At 56.0% G+C, this 14,799-nt stretch overlaps 7 protein-coding genes across 7 annotated transcripts; 4 read left to right on the top strand and 3 right to left on the bottom strand.

Annotated features, from left to right (window-relative positions):
- Nucleotides 1-1,320: 1,320 nt before the first annotated feature.
- On the bottom strand, nt 1,321-2,262 carry PG994_006946 (uncharacterized protein; the record flags this gene model as incomplete). The annotated part of the gene is made up of 1 exon (XM_066858355.1): nt 1,321-2,262. One exon carries the CDS (start codon nt 2,260-2,262, stop codon nt 1,321-1,323), a length of 942 nt encoding a protein of 313 aa, XP_066717624.1.
- A 441-nt stretch (nt 2,263-2,703) lies between these two features.
- PG994_006947 (uncharacterized protein) lies at nt 2,704-3,507 on the bottom strand (the record flags this gene model as incomplete). Its single annotated transcript, XM_066858356.1, has 1 exon — nt 2,704-3,507. The coding sequence occupies one exon, from the start codon at nt 3,505-3,507 to the stop codon at nt 2,704-2,706; it is 804 nt and encodes a 267-aa protein (XP_066717625.1).
- A 670-nt stretch (nt 3,508-4,177) lies between these two features.
- Nucleotides 4,178-9,195, top strand: PG994_006948 (glycoside hydrolase family 55 protein; the record flags this gene model as incomplete). Its single annotated transcript, XM_066858357.1, has 16 exons — nt 4,178-4,283; nt 4,339-4,575; nt 4,698-5,011; nt 5,075-5,251; nt 5,309-5,422; nt 5,475-5,634; nt 5,707-5,775; nt 5,829-6,080; nt 6,158-6,412; nt 6,480-6,595; nt 6,654-6,713; nt 6,773-6,944; nt 7,026-7,247; nt 7,307-7,379; nt 7,426-7,839; nt 7,914-9,195. The coding sequence occupies 16 exons, from the start codon at nt 4,178-4,180 to the stop codon at nt 9,193-9,195; spliced, it is 4,023 nt and encodes a 1,340-aa protein (XP_066717626.1).
- Nucleotides 9,196-10,041: 846 nt separating this feature from the next.
- On the top strand, nt 10,042-10,221 carry PG994_006949 (uncharacterized protein; the record flags this gene model as incomplete). The annotated part of the gene is made up of 1 exon (XM_066858358.1): nt 10,042-10,221. One exon carries the CDS (start codon nt 10,042-10,044, stop codon nt 10,219-10,221), a length of 180 nt encoding a protein of 59 aa, XP_066717627.1.
- Nucleotides 10,222-11,061: 840 nt separating this feature from the next.
- Nucleotides 11,062-11,532, top strand: PG994_006950 (uncharacterized protein; the record flags this gene model as incomplete). Its single annotated transcript, XM_066858359.1, has 1 exon — nt 11,062-11,532. The coding sequence occupies one exon, from the start codon at nt 11,062-11,064 to the stop codon at nt 11,530-11,532; it is 471 nt and encodes a 156-aa protein (XP_066717628.1).
- A 1,202-nt stretch (nt 11,533-12,734) lies between these two features.
- PG994_006951 (uncharacterized protein) lies at nt 12,735-13,001 on the top strand (the record flags this gene model as incomplete). The annotated part of the gene is made up of 1 exon (XM_066858360.1): nt 12,735-13,001. The coding sequence occupies one exon, from the start codon at nt 12,735-12,737 to the stop codon at nt 12,999-13,001; it is 267 nt and encodes an 88-aa protein (XP_066717629.1).
- Nucleotides 13,002-13,402: 401 nt separating this feature from the next.
- PG994_006952 (fucose-specific lectin) lies at nt 13,403-14,671 on the bottom strand (the record flags this gene model as incomplete). Its single annotated transcript, XM_066858361.1, has 2 exons — nt 13,403-13,593; nt 14,062-14,671. 2 exons carry the CDS (start codon nt 14,669-14,671, stop codon nt 13,403-13,405), a joined length of 801 nt encoding a protein of 266 aa, XP_066717630.1.
- Between the last annotated feature and the right edge of the window lie 128 nt (nt 14,672-14,799).

Genomic DNA, 14,799 nt, shown 5'->3' on the forward strand with positions numbered 1-14,799 from the left:
TAGCCCGGTGCCTGGCCAGGGCGAAGTAGATAAGGCTCTGCGAGAGAAGTCACGATATTTGCCTAAAGATACCGAGCCTCCCATTCGGACCGCCCCGTTTTTCTCTTTACTCAAATTTGGTGTAATTCAATGGCACATGCAAAACGGTGCGGCTCCAAAACTCCGAATAGTTCCTAAAAGCGGCGATGTCAATGGTATCCAACTCTGCGGTCTAGATCGCATGGTGGGCGGAAAGGGAAGGTGAAGCGCACCCGGCCATAGAGCCCACAAAGCTCGCGATAGCAGAACAGTCGGTTTCTCTCGGCTTGCCGGCGAAATAGAGAGAAAGTCTCCACCGCGTATCGCCGGGATGCTGAGTGAAGCCTAGAGAAGGTGTACCACGTGCAGCCTCCAGGTGGTTGCCAAGACGCCGCGCTAGACTGCACTTAAGCGATGTCGCCTAACTTGGCCATAAGCTTAAATGAGCTTGATCGCTAGTGCGCGGGTCGGTAGACATCTGGGGCGCGGGTACTATGTGATTGTCAGGGTCCATATGCAACTATCCGAGTCTTGGGTTTTGCATCTCCACGCCCTAGGCCCCGGCCCGAACCGCCCCACCCGGCGAACAGGCCAGATTGGGGCAAGGATCCGGCCGGGTGGCACCTCGGAGGATCTTTGATAACAGCCGGAGGATCTTTGATAGCAGTCGGAAGATCTCTGACAGCAGCCCTTTGGAGCATCATCCAGGCACACCGCGCGGTACAGGGTTGCCGCACGTGAGGTCTCGGAAATCCATGCCGCAAAGGGACGCTCCACGCCGGACACCAGACCATGCCCCTGACAGCTACATCTTTCTTTGTCATGCAGGTCGGTGTGCTTTGCCGCATTATGATATAGGCGAGCTCCAAATCCGGCAGGCGCATGCGATGGTTATGCCGGCTATCCGTTGGAGGAGTGCCTTTTCAGTTCACATGTGAAGTGCCCCGTCAGAGCGGAGACGGTGGAGGAGCATTCAACATTACCGGAAGCGAATCAAATTTCTTTCAACTATGCAACGTTTGAGACTATTGGAGAACCACGAATTGAGGGTAAACCGAAGTGTAGGTTTGTCAAATTCCAAGGCAAAGGACTTCGTAATTGTGTACGTTCAGGCGGTATGCAAAAGACTTCAATCAACTTTACATCTGATATATACAGTTCTGTGTTGGAATAGGCCCCAATCCCCTCGCCTATGTATTATACTATAGTGAAACATTTCGATTCAAAGGCTTTCGTAGTTGAAAAAAAAAAAAGAAAAAAGGCCAGCCACAGTACATATCCCAGCCGTGCCACCGCCGTGGCTCAGGTGCCACAGGAAGCATCCTTGATTTTGTTATTGGCCATCTCGAAGCTCTGCATGACGACGATGTGTTCTTTGGCATGCTTGTCGTTAGCGTAGAAATCGTCGTACACCCTTTGCATCTTGCCCTCAAAGTCGTCGATTTTGTCCTTGTTCGCGTCAATGGTCTCCTGGCGCATGAATTCGTAGCTGTCCACCTGGCGTTCGACGTCCCCGGCCTTCACATACTGCTTGAACCCTGTCTTCTCGGACTTGATGTCGATTTCCGGGATGTCGCGCTTGAGGCGCTCAATCAAGTAGTAGGAGTGGTCGACGTAGCGGGTCCGACTGACCTGGTCGAGGGCCTTTGTGACGCCCTCGAAGCGGGCCTTGTTGGCCTCGTAGTCGGCTGCGCTCAGGCTTTTCTTGGTCCTGGTGACGACATCGGCGACGTCCTCGATCATCTTGTTAAACTCGGTCCCGTCCTTTATCACCCGCCACGCTGGGTATCTGTTCTGGTCCATTTTGAGGTCGTTGATCCGCTTGGCCGTCTCGTCTACAGGCGGCGTAGGGTTATTCTGCGCGCCCTTGCCGCCGGGAACGGGCAACTGCGTGAACCACTTGGACTTGTCAATGTGGGACATGAACTCCCTGAGGTTGCAGAGGCGCTTGGTCTCTACCATATCCTTCTTCACGGGGTCGTATATTCTGTCGGTCCCGACGCACGGGATATACTTGGGTGGCGGCTCCTTCTTGGGATCCTCCGACTTGGGGTCCTTGCAGCCGCCCTTTTCATCGTCTATCACCTCGGCGCACTTGATTCCGATGACGCGCTGGTCCTCGGGGTTGAGCTGGTCGATCCCATAGGCGTAGAACAGGAACACCTTCTCGTACGCAACCCGGACGCCTCTACCGGCAACACCGGCTATCGTAAAAGCTACGAGGAGGGAGAGGGATAGTCTCATGATGGCAGGGAAAAGTAATGAATGTGTAGGCGTCGGCAGGAATGAGTGACTTGGAGGAAACGAGTGTGTGTATTGAAAGGAAATCTCAAGTAGCTTGGACGACGAGGAGGCTGGCTGTCCTCGATATGTATAGACAATAGTATTCTCATAAGACTACAGTCCTGGCCCTCCTGGATATACGGAGGCGCTGGATGGGCTGGATGCTGTATCTAATCTGCGACGACGGCGGAAGACCAATCCGGAAACGGCCCGCCGCGAAATCTCATCAACCCCTGGTCGTGTTGGTAGTTATCCCATGCCGCCTTACGTGATGTGACGGTGGGGAGATGTGACCATGTCAGACAGGGATATTAAGCGAAAGAAAATAGTACCCCGGTAATACATGGTGAGCAGCTGGGGTTGGGAGTCAGCAAATGGTAAGTTGCGCCATAGTTCATGGGGTTAATGGCTTGGTCCTGGTCCATTAAGAGCTAGATCTCTCGTATCTCCGGGCCCCAGAACCGACTCCGCAGCGGTCATAGCGCCGGGTTGACGGGACGGACATTTGCATCCCCTCACATGGCGCCATCCCAACCGAAACCGACCAGGCGTGTCCAGTTCATCGTCTGTATCCGATACCTCATGATCCGATTCGTACAAGTCAGGGTGCTCAGCCCAGAGTTTCCTGCGTTGTTCGCGCTCCACGTGCAGATAGTTGTGCCGAGTGATCTCCGGGACCTCCACGTCGGGAGGACCGAGGATCCGGACATCGAAGGGCTTAGGGTCATCTCGAAAATAGTAGGTCTCCATCAGGGTGTCCCAGCCGCTCCACCACTCGTTGTCGCCGGGGCCTGACTCCTGGTGGATGATGGTGACCAGCTTGAGGGCGGACATCGTTCTCAGATGCAGGGAGTGATTGCGGGTGAAGGACTCCGAATCCCGGCCGCCGACGGCCAGCCACTGGATCTGAGGCGCCTCGCGCGGATATTTGTCCAGGTCGTATTGGTAGAGGTGAACGGTATCCACCGTAAAGTTCACATACTGGTATTGGCCCGACTTGGGATCCACGAAGGCCTTGATGTAGTAGCCATGCGCCAGGAGAAACGAGCGCGCCTCGCGACAAGCCTCCAGGAGAGGCGGTGGTGGGCCCCGCTTCTGACCCGTCCAACTATCTCCAACCACAACCGCCCGGGGTGTTAGAGCCATGGCCCAGATGCTCTGGCGCAGCTCCAAGGGCAGCCGGGGGAAGGGGTGAAAAGTGGACATGTTGGAGGACTTGAGCTTAGGCAGATGCGGCACAGCCAAATTGCATCGAACGAGATGGGTGGACAGACGAGCAAGGAAAAAAACAATGTGAGGAGGATGAGTGCCAGCGGTTGAGAATGGACAGTCTTGGTCGGTAATAAATTCATGGTTTGGGCGGGCCCGCTGCACGGGTAAGCAGCTGTTTTGGGACAGCCAGATAACCGTGCGGGCTGGCTGTCCAAATTAAACGGCCATCTCGGTTCTATTTCGATTTGAACAACCACTGGACCCTGCACGCAGCGGCTCCAAGGCAGGACTATGGCCTTGGCGAGACCAACATCTAGGCGCCCAAGAGGGTCTTCGTGGCCCCTGCCCCTGCACATTCCTTGTCAATCTGGTATCGCGATTAATGAATATCACTGTAAGCACCACCATTCAACAAGCGGTCGGCCAAATGTCTACAACGCCGGCTAAGTACGTGTAAGTACTTAGGTACCCTCTGAGATGCCTAATTGTGGTGTGATACCTAGAGCGACGGCCAGTGGCCAGAAGCTACTTAAGTATACTATTGCAAAGCCTCGCCATCTCCTGGGCTCCTCGAAATCAGGTCGTCGCTCACTCATTGCCGACTTTTCGTTTGTGTTGGTATCTCACCGCGCTCGCTTCTGGGGCGCTGCCCACTCTTTTCACCATGTTGCTTCCCTCTTTCTGCACTTGCCTGCTCGCAATCCCTCCTTTAGCAAGCGCTGGCAGTGTTTTCAACTCGAAGCCTAATAATACTTTATCTGATACATCGAGTGAGTTTTCATCCCTCAGGGCATTTCCAGATGCATAAGCTAATGGGCGTCTCAGGTCCTGTGAACGTCGCTGCCTTCGTCGATGGTTTTCTTGAAAACTGGAAGAAAGACAACCCAGAGCTCGGTTTGCCCGAGCTCGATAGTCTGGCTGCCTCAGCCAATACTGTCAAAAACGCTCTGCTCAACCCCCCTGACCTTTCGAAGGCCAAGAGGAACCGGGCAGCTGATGCATCGCCCCGTCTGGCTCCTCATGTGCCCTCTCACCGAGGTCGCTTCGCCAACTCGACATTGAGTGCGAATGCGACACTGGAGGAAGCCCGGGCCATCGTCCGCCGGGCTCAGAAGGAAGCCAGCCTCCGCAACCGCGAGCGCTTCCAGAACCCGCGGCTGAACACCTACTACGACCACCATGAGAACCCCTCCGGGCTCGCAAGGCCGACCTCGCCACCTTCCAGGTCAACGAGACGGTGGCCATGGCCGCAGCCCTCGTAGCAGAGGCTGATTATGCCAACGCGGAGCCGGTCACCTACCCGACGCTGACGCCAGAAATGGCGCAGCTGCGAAGCCAATTGCGCGGTTCTCCGATGGAAAGCCCTAGCAACTTGACCAAGAGATCAAAGCAGTCATGGTGGATGGAGGAAATCGAACACCTTGGGAGAGTGCCATACGGCGGCTCCGAGAACGATGACTACAAGGTATTTCGCAACGTCAAAGACTACGGTGCCAAGGTACGTGGACACCCAGCTCGATATCTGTTGTTGCCTTTCCGACACTGACTCGGGATCGGACAGGGCGACGGCAAGACAGACGATACGGAGGCTATCAACAAGGCCCTGGGAGACCAGAACCGTTGTGGCAAGAACTGTGGCGCTTCTACTGTCAAGCCTGCCATCGTCTACTTTCCAGACGGAACCTACCTCGTCAGCTCCCCTCTCAAGAGCCACTACAACACGCAAATGATCGGCAACGTGAGTTATATATGTCCCGTTTCTGGCACCCGCACGTGGCACTGACCTCGTGATCAGGTCAACACGCGGCCTGTCCTTAAGGCTGCCAAGTCCTTCACCGGCCTGGGCGTCGTCTCCGTCGACGAATACACAGGCGGAAACGGCGGCGAGGAGCAGTGGTTCATTAACCAGGTAAGTCACTTCTTACTGGAGTGATTGTTTCTCGCTGTTGACAGTCAGCCAGAACAACTTCCTCAGACAGCTGCGCAACTTCATTGTGGACGTCCAGGATGCCGAAATGACGGATATTGCCGGAGTACACTGGCAGGTGGCACAAGCAACGAGCATACAAAATGTCGCCTTCTTCCAATCGCCAGACAAGGGAAAGGACCACATTGGAGTTTGTTAGTTGCTTTCTTATCACATGCCCTGTACGCCATTTTAGCTTCCTCATTGCTAACAAGAAGGCCACTCAGTTGCGGAAAACGGAAGCGGCGGATGGATGTCTGATCTTGACTTTTTCAATGGCGCCATCGGCATGCGATGTGAGCAATGTTCCACGCTAGCGCCTCGGATGTGGACTAACAAGGTGTATTAGGTGGCAACCAGCAGTTCACGACCAGGAACTTGGTTTTCCTGGAGTGTCGCACAGGTGTAGGTACTTCTCTCATGCTCGGTATATCTGATTTGCTGACGCGAGATCTTGTCCAGATCGATATGCTCTGGGACTGGGGCTGGACATGGAAATCCCTCCTCATGTCCACAAGCGAGTACGGCATCAAGATGGGCGGCGGTGAGGTCGGGGGCTCGCTGGTGGTCCTCGACTCCGTCTTCTACAACATGCCAACCGGTATCTACATCACGACGCCCAACGGCGGCACCTCGTCCGCCAAAACCACCATCACCATCGACAACCTGCGCGTCCAGAACGTCGGCACCACGGTGCAGCACACGTCGGCCGGCGCCGCGCTGGAAGGCGGGACGACCACGATCGAATCCTGGATTCTGGGCAAGATATACGACAAAAACACCTCGGAGGGCCGGTACCAGGCCGGTACCCGGTCCGCTGCCCCCCCACCGTCAAGGAGCTGATGGGCGAGAAGGGCTACTATGAGCGCGAGAAGCCTCAGTACGAGGACCTCGACGCCAACCACTTCATGAACGCTCGCCTTGCCGCAAAGGGTAGGTGCCCTGCCGCCAAGCTTACTCTCTTCAGAATCTCTGCTGACAATCGCAAACCCTGCCTTAGGCGATGGATCTACCGATGACACTTTCTCCCTCGGTCTGATGTTCAGCCTTGCTGCGGCTTTGGGCCGGCCACTCTATATCCCATTCGGTAGCTACATCATCACCCGCACAATCAAGGTATTCCAGAAACACACCTTGCTCTTGGGAACCTGCGAGTTAGCTGACTTCTTCCTAGATACCCAAAGGGTCGGTGGTTGTTGGCGAGTGTTGGGCTCAACTGGTAGCGAAAGGATCAGTGAGTACCAAGCAGCCAGACACAGATGCCGTGATATCCTGCTAACTCTAGAAATGCAGTACTTCTCCGATCTGCACAACCCCAAGGTCATGGTACAGGTCGGCGAGTGGAGCGAGACCGGTTCAGTCGAGATCCAAGATCTCATGCTTACAGTCGAGGGTCCTACTGCTGGTGTCATCCTCATGGAGTGGAATATGGCCCAAGAACTACAGGGCTCGGCCGCCATGTGGGGTATGTTTCCTTTGGTCTGCACCTGGCCTTTTGTCAGGCTCACTCCCGAGACGTTTAGGCTGACTGAACACCACGCAATAGATACCCACTTCCGCATCGGAGGCGCCAAGGGCTCGCACTTGACCGCGGCGGACTGCCCCAAGCTGACCGGCAGCGTGAATCCGAACTGCGTTGCCGGGTCCATGATGCTGCACCTGACCGAATCTTCCTCTGCTTACCTCGAGAACGTGTGGGCTTGGGTCGCCGACCACGACTTCGACAGTGGACCAGCGCAGACGCAGATCGATATCTACGTCGCCCGCGGTAAGTGTGGCTCCTATCGCGGGCAATCCGGAGTTAGTTGACTGACCAACTGCCGACAGGGATTCTGATCGAAAGTCGCGAGGGGCCCGTGTGGCTGTATGGCACCGCGAGCGAGCACACCCTCTTCTACCAGTACTTACTGCATGGGGCGAAGAACGTCTTCATGGGCATGATCCAGACCGAGTCTCCGTACTTTTTCCCGAACCCGATTTCACCGGGCCCTTTCACCGACGCCGTCGGGCTCTTCCCGGGACCCTGATTTCAAGGAATGCCCCGCTTCCAACCCCTTTTGCTCAACGGCTTGGGGGCTCATGGTGATCGGCTCCACCGACGTCCACATCTTCGGAGCTGGTCTGTACAACTGGTTCCAGGCATATACCCAGCCCTGTGTCGATCAACAGGACTGCCAGCAGCGAGTGGTCCGTATCAAAGACAGCGGAAACATCTGGATCTACAACCTTTATACCATTGGCACTGTCGAGATGGTCAACTACCAAGACGCCCAACCCGTTCTCGCCAAGGACAACACCAATGAAGTCGGACACCCGTTCACTTCTATCATCAACGCCTACTTGATGGCATCTGACGGAGAGTAGTGGAGTTCCTGACGTGGCGTGCCCGACTGTGCATCAGACTGACCCCCCTTTTCTCTTCCCCGTCACACAGAGGCCGACTACCCATCACCGACGATGGGCTATTCCCAGAGGATCTTGAAGAGATTCCAGAGTACATTGTGGACCACCACTTGGCTCCGTGTAGCGGCGTGTACCGCACCCTGGAGCAGGTCTCGGACGCGAAAGACAGCATCCCGAGCCACTGCTTCGACACGTACCTGGCCGACGTGCAGATAGCGGTGCTGGACGGGGCGCTTAATGACTATAACGACGTCGTGGCGAACCACTACGACGACCATTTCAAGGTCTTCGAGCGGTCCACGAAGCAGCAGGCGCCGGCCTCCATCGACGCCTACATGCGCGGCGCGCAGAGCTCGGGCAACTTCAAGTGCACCGAAAGGCAGTACAAGGTCTGCTGCAGCAGCTGTAACGGCCCCTGGGGCGCCTGCACTACCTGCGATACCAGCGTGGACTGCAAAAAGAGCGGCTACTACGCCGTCGCCGTCGACTGCCCGACGGATACCCCGGACCCGTACGACATCTACAAGGAAACGCCGCCCGAGATCAGCTACGAGCTGACCAATGCCGACCGCTTCTACAGCGAGATCTCGGACAAGTTCGGCATCTCGCGCGACTGGCTGACGTTCGGCGACCACATGGTCAAGCTCAGCAACGGCTGCCAATACGCCGGCGAAGACGTCAACGACTGCATCAAGAGGACTAGCAAATATTGGCACGGCTACCCGCAGCTGAAGGACGACTTCCAGGTGCCCAACCCCAAGGATGTCGTCAGCAAGGCGTACGACAACTCGGCGGGGCTGGTGGCGCGGGCGCGGTCGGCGCAGCGCTTCGCGGCCTACGAGATGGGCCACACGGGCCACTCGGACCTGGTGGACTCGATGGCGGTGCCGGCGCTGAGCATGGCCGAGGCGGTGGCCAACATGCGCAGCATCGTGCAGCAGGCGGACAAGATCGAGGAGGCGGAGCGCAAGGAGTTCATCAGCAACTTCATCACGGGCATGTTCATGCTGATCCCCGTGGCTGGCGAGGCGGCGGCGGCCGTCGGCGGCACCGCCCTGCGCGCCATCATCGAGATGGCCGGCGAGCTCGCCAACATCGGCGTCACCGTCTGGGAGGCCGTCGACGACCCCGACAGCGCCCTCTCCACCATGTTCGGCCTCCTCATGGGCGGCGTCTCGCGCCAGCCCTTCCGCGACGCCGCCAGCGCCTTCCGCGGCAAGATGAAGAACAGCGGCGAGCGCGAGAAGCTGCCCCCGCGGGTCAAGACGGACCTCCAGACCATCCAGGACTTGCGGTCCATGTGCCTGCGCTAGTTATTGGTCGGGTCTGTCGTGGCAGGGCTGCACAGGACATGATGTCCTGATCACGAGCCTAGGCCTGGGTACATTGATAGCTTCTGTAGCCTGATTCAAATGAGCCTCGGTTCTCTTCAAACGACCCTTCTGCTTTTCCACTCCGCAACCTTGGCATTCTTTTCGCAATCAATCGTCCTTCCTAATCTGAATTGATTCACCACACCTCGGCGAAACCATGTTGACCCCCAAACGCACATGCCCTGATTCGAGGCTGCAGTCCATGCATCTCGGTATCACCATTGGCGTATTTCTGCCGTGCCCAACAAGGACGTACGTGCATGTGGTGTTGGTTTGGCGTTGCAAAAGGCCTCACCGGGCGTAAATGGTCGCCTCTTGAAGTCTGGTCTTCTCCGTCGTCCCAGCAGCCTGGAAAGGGGTTGCAGATTTATTCAGCAAACGTGATTGGTCCCGACGACGAATCCTGCGTGGGGTACACACCCTCATTCAAACCAATATTGGCCCAACGCCGTGGACCGGATTATATGTGTAATAATAGTGCAGCGATTAGTTATCCCAGCGACAACAGACACGACTGCACCGGAAGCGCTCATTCGTCGTTGGTGGTTGTTTCCACCCCTCTCGGACTCGTCAAGATACGTGACTAAAGATGTGACTGATGCAGAGCGCCGGCAGGTCACGCCAAGCATGTGTCACACTTCCCTTCACCGAAAATCTGACATGAGGCGTAAGTGCGAGTTCCGTCGGACCCTCCACCGTCGCAAGACCCGACCGACGAAAGTGGCTGATGCGGTCATGTGAACCGAATGGCCCTGTTCGTGCCCCCCTGCTAGTCCTCGCCCGCTTATGCCGTTCGCGTGCCCGTTCGGACATGGCTGCTTACTGTCAGAAACGTCGCCGCCGCGCGGACCAATCGCGCCGTACGCCAAGCTCGCCATGCAGAACCCCGTCCTTATCGCATTAGCAGAAGGACGTCTGCCGGAGGTGCAACCGAACTACGACTACTTTGCTCATCTGGTGTTGTAGAGTGGCGGAACATTCGACAAGAGGTGTGACAGGAGCGAAACCTCGCCACGGCCCTAATCACTCAGCCGCCAGAAGATGAACAGGGTAGAGGAACAGGGGATGCGAACGCCACGGACGAAAAGGAGAGCTTCCGGAACACGAGACACGCTCACACGCTCTCCATCGTCCAGAGCCAAGTCCCGTATACCAAGAGGACGTCGTTGCCAGAGCGGCGAGGCGTGGCAGACTACGGCTACATAAGGGGTTGTCGCCATCCGCCCCCCTTCTTTCCATTATTTTCCTCTTTTTCCTCCCTAAATTTCCCCCTCTAGCCTTTCTGGAGACGATATCCGTACTCTCCATCGCAGTGTACTATCAACCGCACCAAGATCCGGCTTCTGCCATGGGCAATCTTTCCATTACCCTCGCGCCGGACTCCTCCAGCACTCACAGTTTCAAGGGGCTGGCTCCGAATGACTCTGCTCTCTTGGACCACGACCTCTCAAGCGAACTTTGCCAACGGCAACCGAATCTAGCACCGTCCCAGAGTTAACGAAATATTTGCTACGAGCCTCGGTAGTTGGGTAGACACGTTCGATTCCAACCCAACTCCTGTCATGGGCGATTGTTTGTTCCCCCTCAGGCCAAACTGCAGCACGAACAGTTTCGAAGGCCTAGACCAAAATGATTCCTGGGGGGACTGTCATCTTATAACTCGATGCCGACGTCACCGGTCGAGCGCCCCCCCTTGGACTTCGACTGCTACCCTCAAGACCTGTCACTCGAGACATTATGAGTTTGTTTAATGCTCAACCTTGCTCTCCACGACTCAGAGACAGCAGCTTTACCCACCCGGCCATCATGGTCATGCCCGACATTATTGACCTTACAGTGTTGGATGACGTGTCAAGCGGTGATCTTGCGCCACTTCAGCCGGCGAAGCGGAAGAAAAGACGCAGAATGCCCGCTGGCCGCTGTGCCAGGCTACAGCGCAGCAACGAAGCGCTCAAGCATAAGTTCAAGGCCGTGCTTCACTTGTTGGGCGCCAAGGTACGCCGAAAAGAGGTTTCAGAACCAGAAGCGTACCAATACCACCGCAGGAGTGATAGATGGCGAAAGGATGGTGGTGCCCCGTTGGATCGTATTATGGGCGAAGTGGTTTGGATATCTGCCCGGGACTGGAACGGGTTGCAGTTCAGGCTTCACGGTGAGGCTTTGGATGAGCTGGTAGGTTATGACCAGGTCATCGGTCAACAGTTGCGCACCAGCAAAAGCAAAGCACAAAAGGCAATTTCTGATCCGACGGAGCAGTTGGAGGGAACATGGAATTAGGTGGAACATGCTGAGCCTAGCCTCTCTCTTCGGCTGTGCTTGAGTCACTCGAGACCTCAGCTGCGGTGCTCCGGGAGGCCAGCCCTCTGAGCACAGCCAGAGCCCATCGAATGGTGGTGGACTCTAGGTTGTCAGACTCTGGGGGCCCAGTGTATCATTCGCTCCTCGTCCTGCTGATGATCGACTAGGCCCGCAATCCCGCCACCCTCGAGACGCTGGAACATACGAGGCACCATCATAATGTGTTGCGGGACACCGTCGAGATGGACTAGTCATCGTGCACCAAGGCTACCAAGGTCCCGCACCGGGTAGGCACTATCTGCGCGGGCTCTGTCGTCCGCGTTTGGGTGCTGGACCTGCTGGGGACGCCGGAGATGTCGTTGCTCAAAGCGCGGTCGCTAACAAAGACGACTCGAACCCGCTAGTCCCAATCAGGCATGTGTACAGCTGTACACGTGCTCCACAGCCTCTACAGCCACGAGCTCCGCAGCCACTGAGTTGGCGCCAGGACATTATCGGCAGTGTAGCATCACACACTTTTTGCATCTGGCATAGTTTCCAGTACCGAGTTTGTGGTGGACCGCATCAAATACCATCATCTCCTTCTGGTATGTCTCGGGCTTCTTGATAAAGTGTTCGCATAAAGCGCCGAGCACCAGTGGCAGGATCGTTCGAGGTTGTCCGACGGAGGCGCTGCAGTAGTGCCAGACCTCACAGAGGTTGCCGTGGGCACGTCCCGGTAAAGCCTCTGCCAAACCTGAGGCCGTCGCTGTGACCTTGTCGGCGGATGGAAAACATCAGTGGATGTCCTCGTCAGTATTTCAGGACAAGAAACAAGGCACGCTTAGGCCACCTGGCGTCCAACAACCCCGCCCTTAGGCAACCCTCATTCACCTGCCTGGAGGCTGCTGAATTGGGCCTGTTCACGGGACATTCTAACAATAGGCACAGAAGCACAACTCGATTGGTACGAAGTCCCCTTCCTCAATGGTGGCTGAAGAACTCGGCGCCGCAAATGAGCGCTTTGCTAGATGGAGAAACTACTTCAACCGCTGTTAAAATTTGCTACCCATTAGATCCCTTCTATGTACTGTATGTACTGCAGGTCGATAATATAAATTGGGTCTTTCGTATGCAGCAAAATAGCAGTCACTCGCCCTACACACCGATCCCAGGCAGGCGTTTTGGTTCTGTAACACATCATGCTCCCCCGACTTCGTCCCCGCGCACATGCTTGCTCGCCTACGGGGCCTGCCCGGCAGCCAGAGGCCGGCGTGGTGGCCGCCCCCGGGCCGCCGGAGAGTTCGCTACGCCATGGCCCTCTGCCTACCGGGGACAACCCTTGTGCCGCGGACGTACGCTCGGCCATTAAGGAGATACAGGGCGTCCAGCAGCAGCTCGCGACCTTGGAGGAGACGCTCCGGGCCAGTCTTGTAACCCCCCACCCCCACCCCCTCCCCCCCCACTAGAGTGGCCCTGCCTGGGGGCCCCCCACGTAAGATTAAATTATGTATATTATATATTATATTACGAAAATGGGATGGGAGCAAGCCCTTATCTATCTATATTACGCTGCGGCCTTTTTAGGGAAACTCGCGGGGAGAAGAATTCCGGGACCGGGTACGCTTATGCCTATAAAGCGGTTAGCCATATTCCCCTCCGGCCACGCTGGCGTACGTACGAGGTTAACCGGAGAGGGCGGCCATAACGGGTTATGGGGATCGGAGTTATACACGTAGTATTTATTATTTTTCTGAACGACCGTGTAAACATGGCAGTCGCAGTCGACGGACAGGTCGTGTGCCTTTTTGAGATAGGTCTTTCGGCGCTTGGAAAACCGGCAGGCCCGTCTCTTGCGGCTCTTACGTGCTTAGGCCAGGCCGGAGGGGCTACGGGATCCGCCGCACGCGGCATGGCTGGCGAAGGTGAGGGCAAGCGCCTCGCCGACGGAACGGCATAAACTGGGCATGGCAGCTGAGGCCGTTAGCAAGGGTCGCCAGGCGTCATGAAGTGATCGGCCTACCGGGAGCAGAGCGGCTCGACAGCGGGTGGCGTAGTCGACTGCATGGCTCTTTTTATGTTACTGGCCTTTATACCTATAGAAACACGTTATCACGGACTTGGATTGCCTCTCCATATTTAAAGAAAGGATACCAGCTGTCTGTTCTACTGTAAATCTATTAATTAGCTGTTAAAAATAACATTTAGTATGCTGGAAACCAAAAGACAGTTTCGCGTAATGGAGAGGTCCTGGTGCTTCGTACCTAAAAGGGCACGCCATAACGGATTCGGATGACTTCGTCTTTCAGCTTACCTATAATAAATACTGTTGGGAGATCACATGTGTCCATTCATGATCTATGGTGATAATGATGATCTTGTGGTGGGAAGCACCCTAACTAACACGCTGAACAAGGCCTGTGTGGGGTCAAGCTACCCCACTAGCCATATGTGCTGTGGAATACCTCCAACACCCCTCCGTTGACCAGAACAGGCCAAATGAAGTCTGAAATTCATTGCTAATCGTACATGATGATGGTTTTATGGCGTTTAAGACCATTCCATCCTTTTTCCAATTCACCATCCAGGTGGGGCCAAACCACTGCTCCGGGGAGTAATTCAGGAAATGAACGCCGGCTCCGGTGGTGCTGGCGCCGATGAAAAAGACTTTGGCCATGTCAAGGGTCCTTTCGTATTGGACCAAAGTCGGGGCGCTCAAATAATGGTCCAGCGGTAGAGTCTCCCAAGCATCAGGGTCGCTCTGTCTCTCGTCCAGCCACCACGGGGTCCATTGAGTGGCCTTGTTATTATGGAACTTATAGACCCCGACTAGCGCGGTCGAGTTATAGATGTGTACTTCTGTCCTGTTGTAAGCTTCGTTCTGTACCCTGTCGAAGGACTTGCGCAGTGTGACAGCGATATATGGTGCTGTGGCCGTATCCACAACGCCGCCCACCAGGGACATGGCTCTGCCTGGCGGTAGGAATTCGGTCTCGGAGGTGGCATCGGAGGTGCGCATCTTCCGGTAGACGGCTTCGGTGGCATTTGTGGTCAAGGCGAATACTTCAGGATGTGGGTAGCTCCACGAGACGGCCGTGGGAGCGAGACCGGACCTCACGCTCGTGGGGCATCCTGTCATGGCGGCCGGCGAGTCCAGAGTCACCTCGGTGGTGCTGCTTCAAAAGCCTCGTCAGACGTTGTTCGTAGCCCCCGTACTACGTAGCCCGGGCTACTTCTAGGTTAACAGGAATATTACTTACTTTGTAT

Source organism: Apiospora phragmitis (genome assembly GCF_038363925.1).
Source record: "Apiospora phragmitis strain CBS 135458 chromosome Unknown utg000006l:1.0-5683423.0:1.0-5690449.0, whole genome shotgun sequence".
Taxonomy (NCBI): Eukaryota; Fungi; Ascomycota; class Sordariomycetes; order Amphisphaeriales; family Apiosporaceae; genus Apiospora; species Apiospora phragmitis.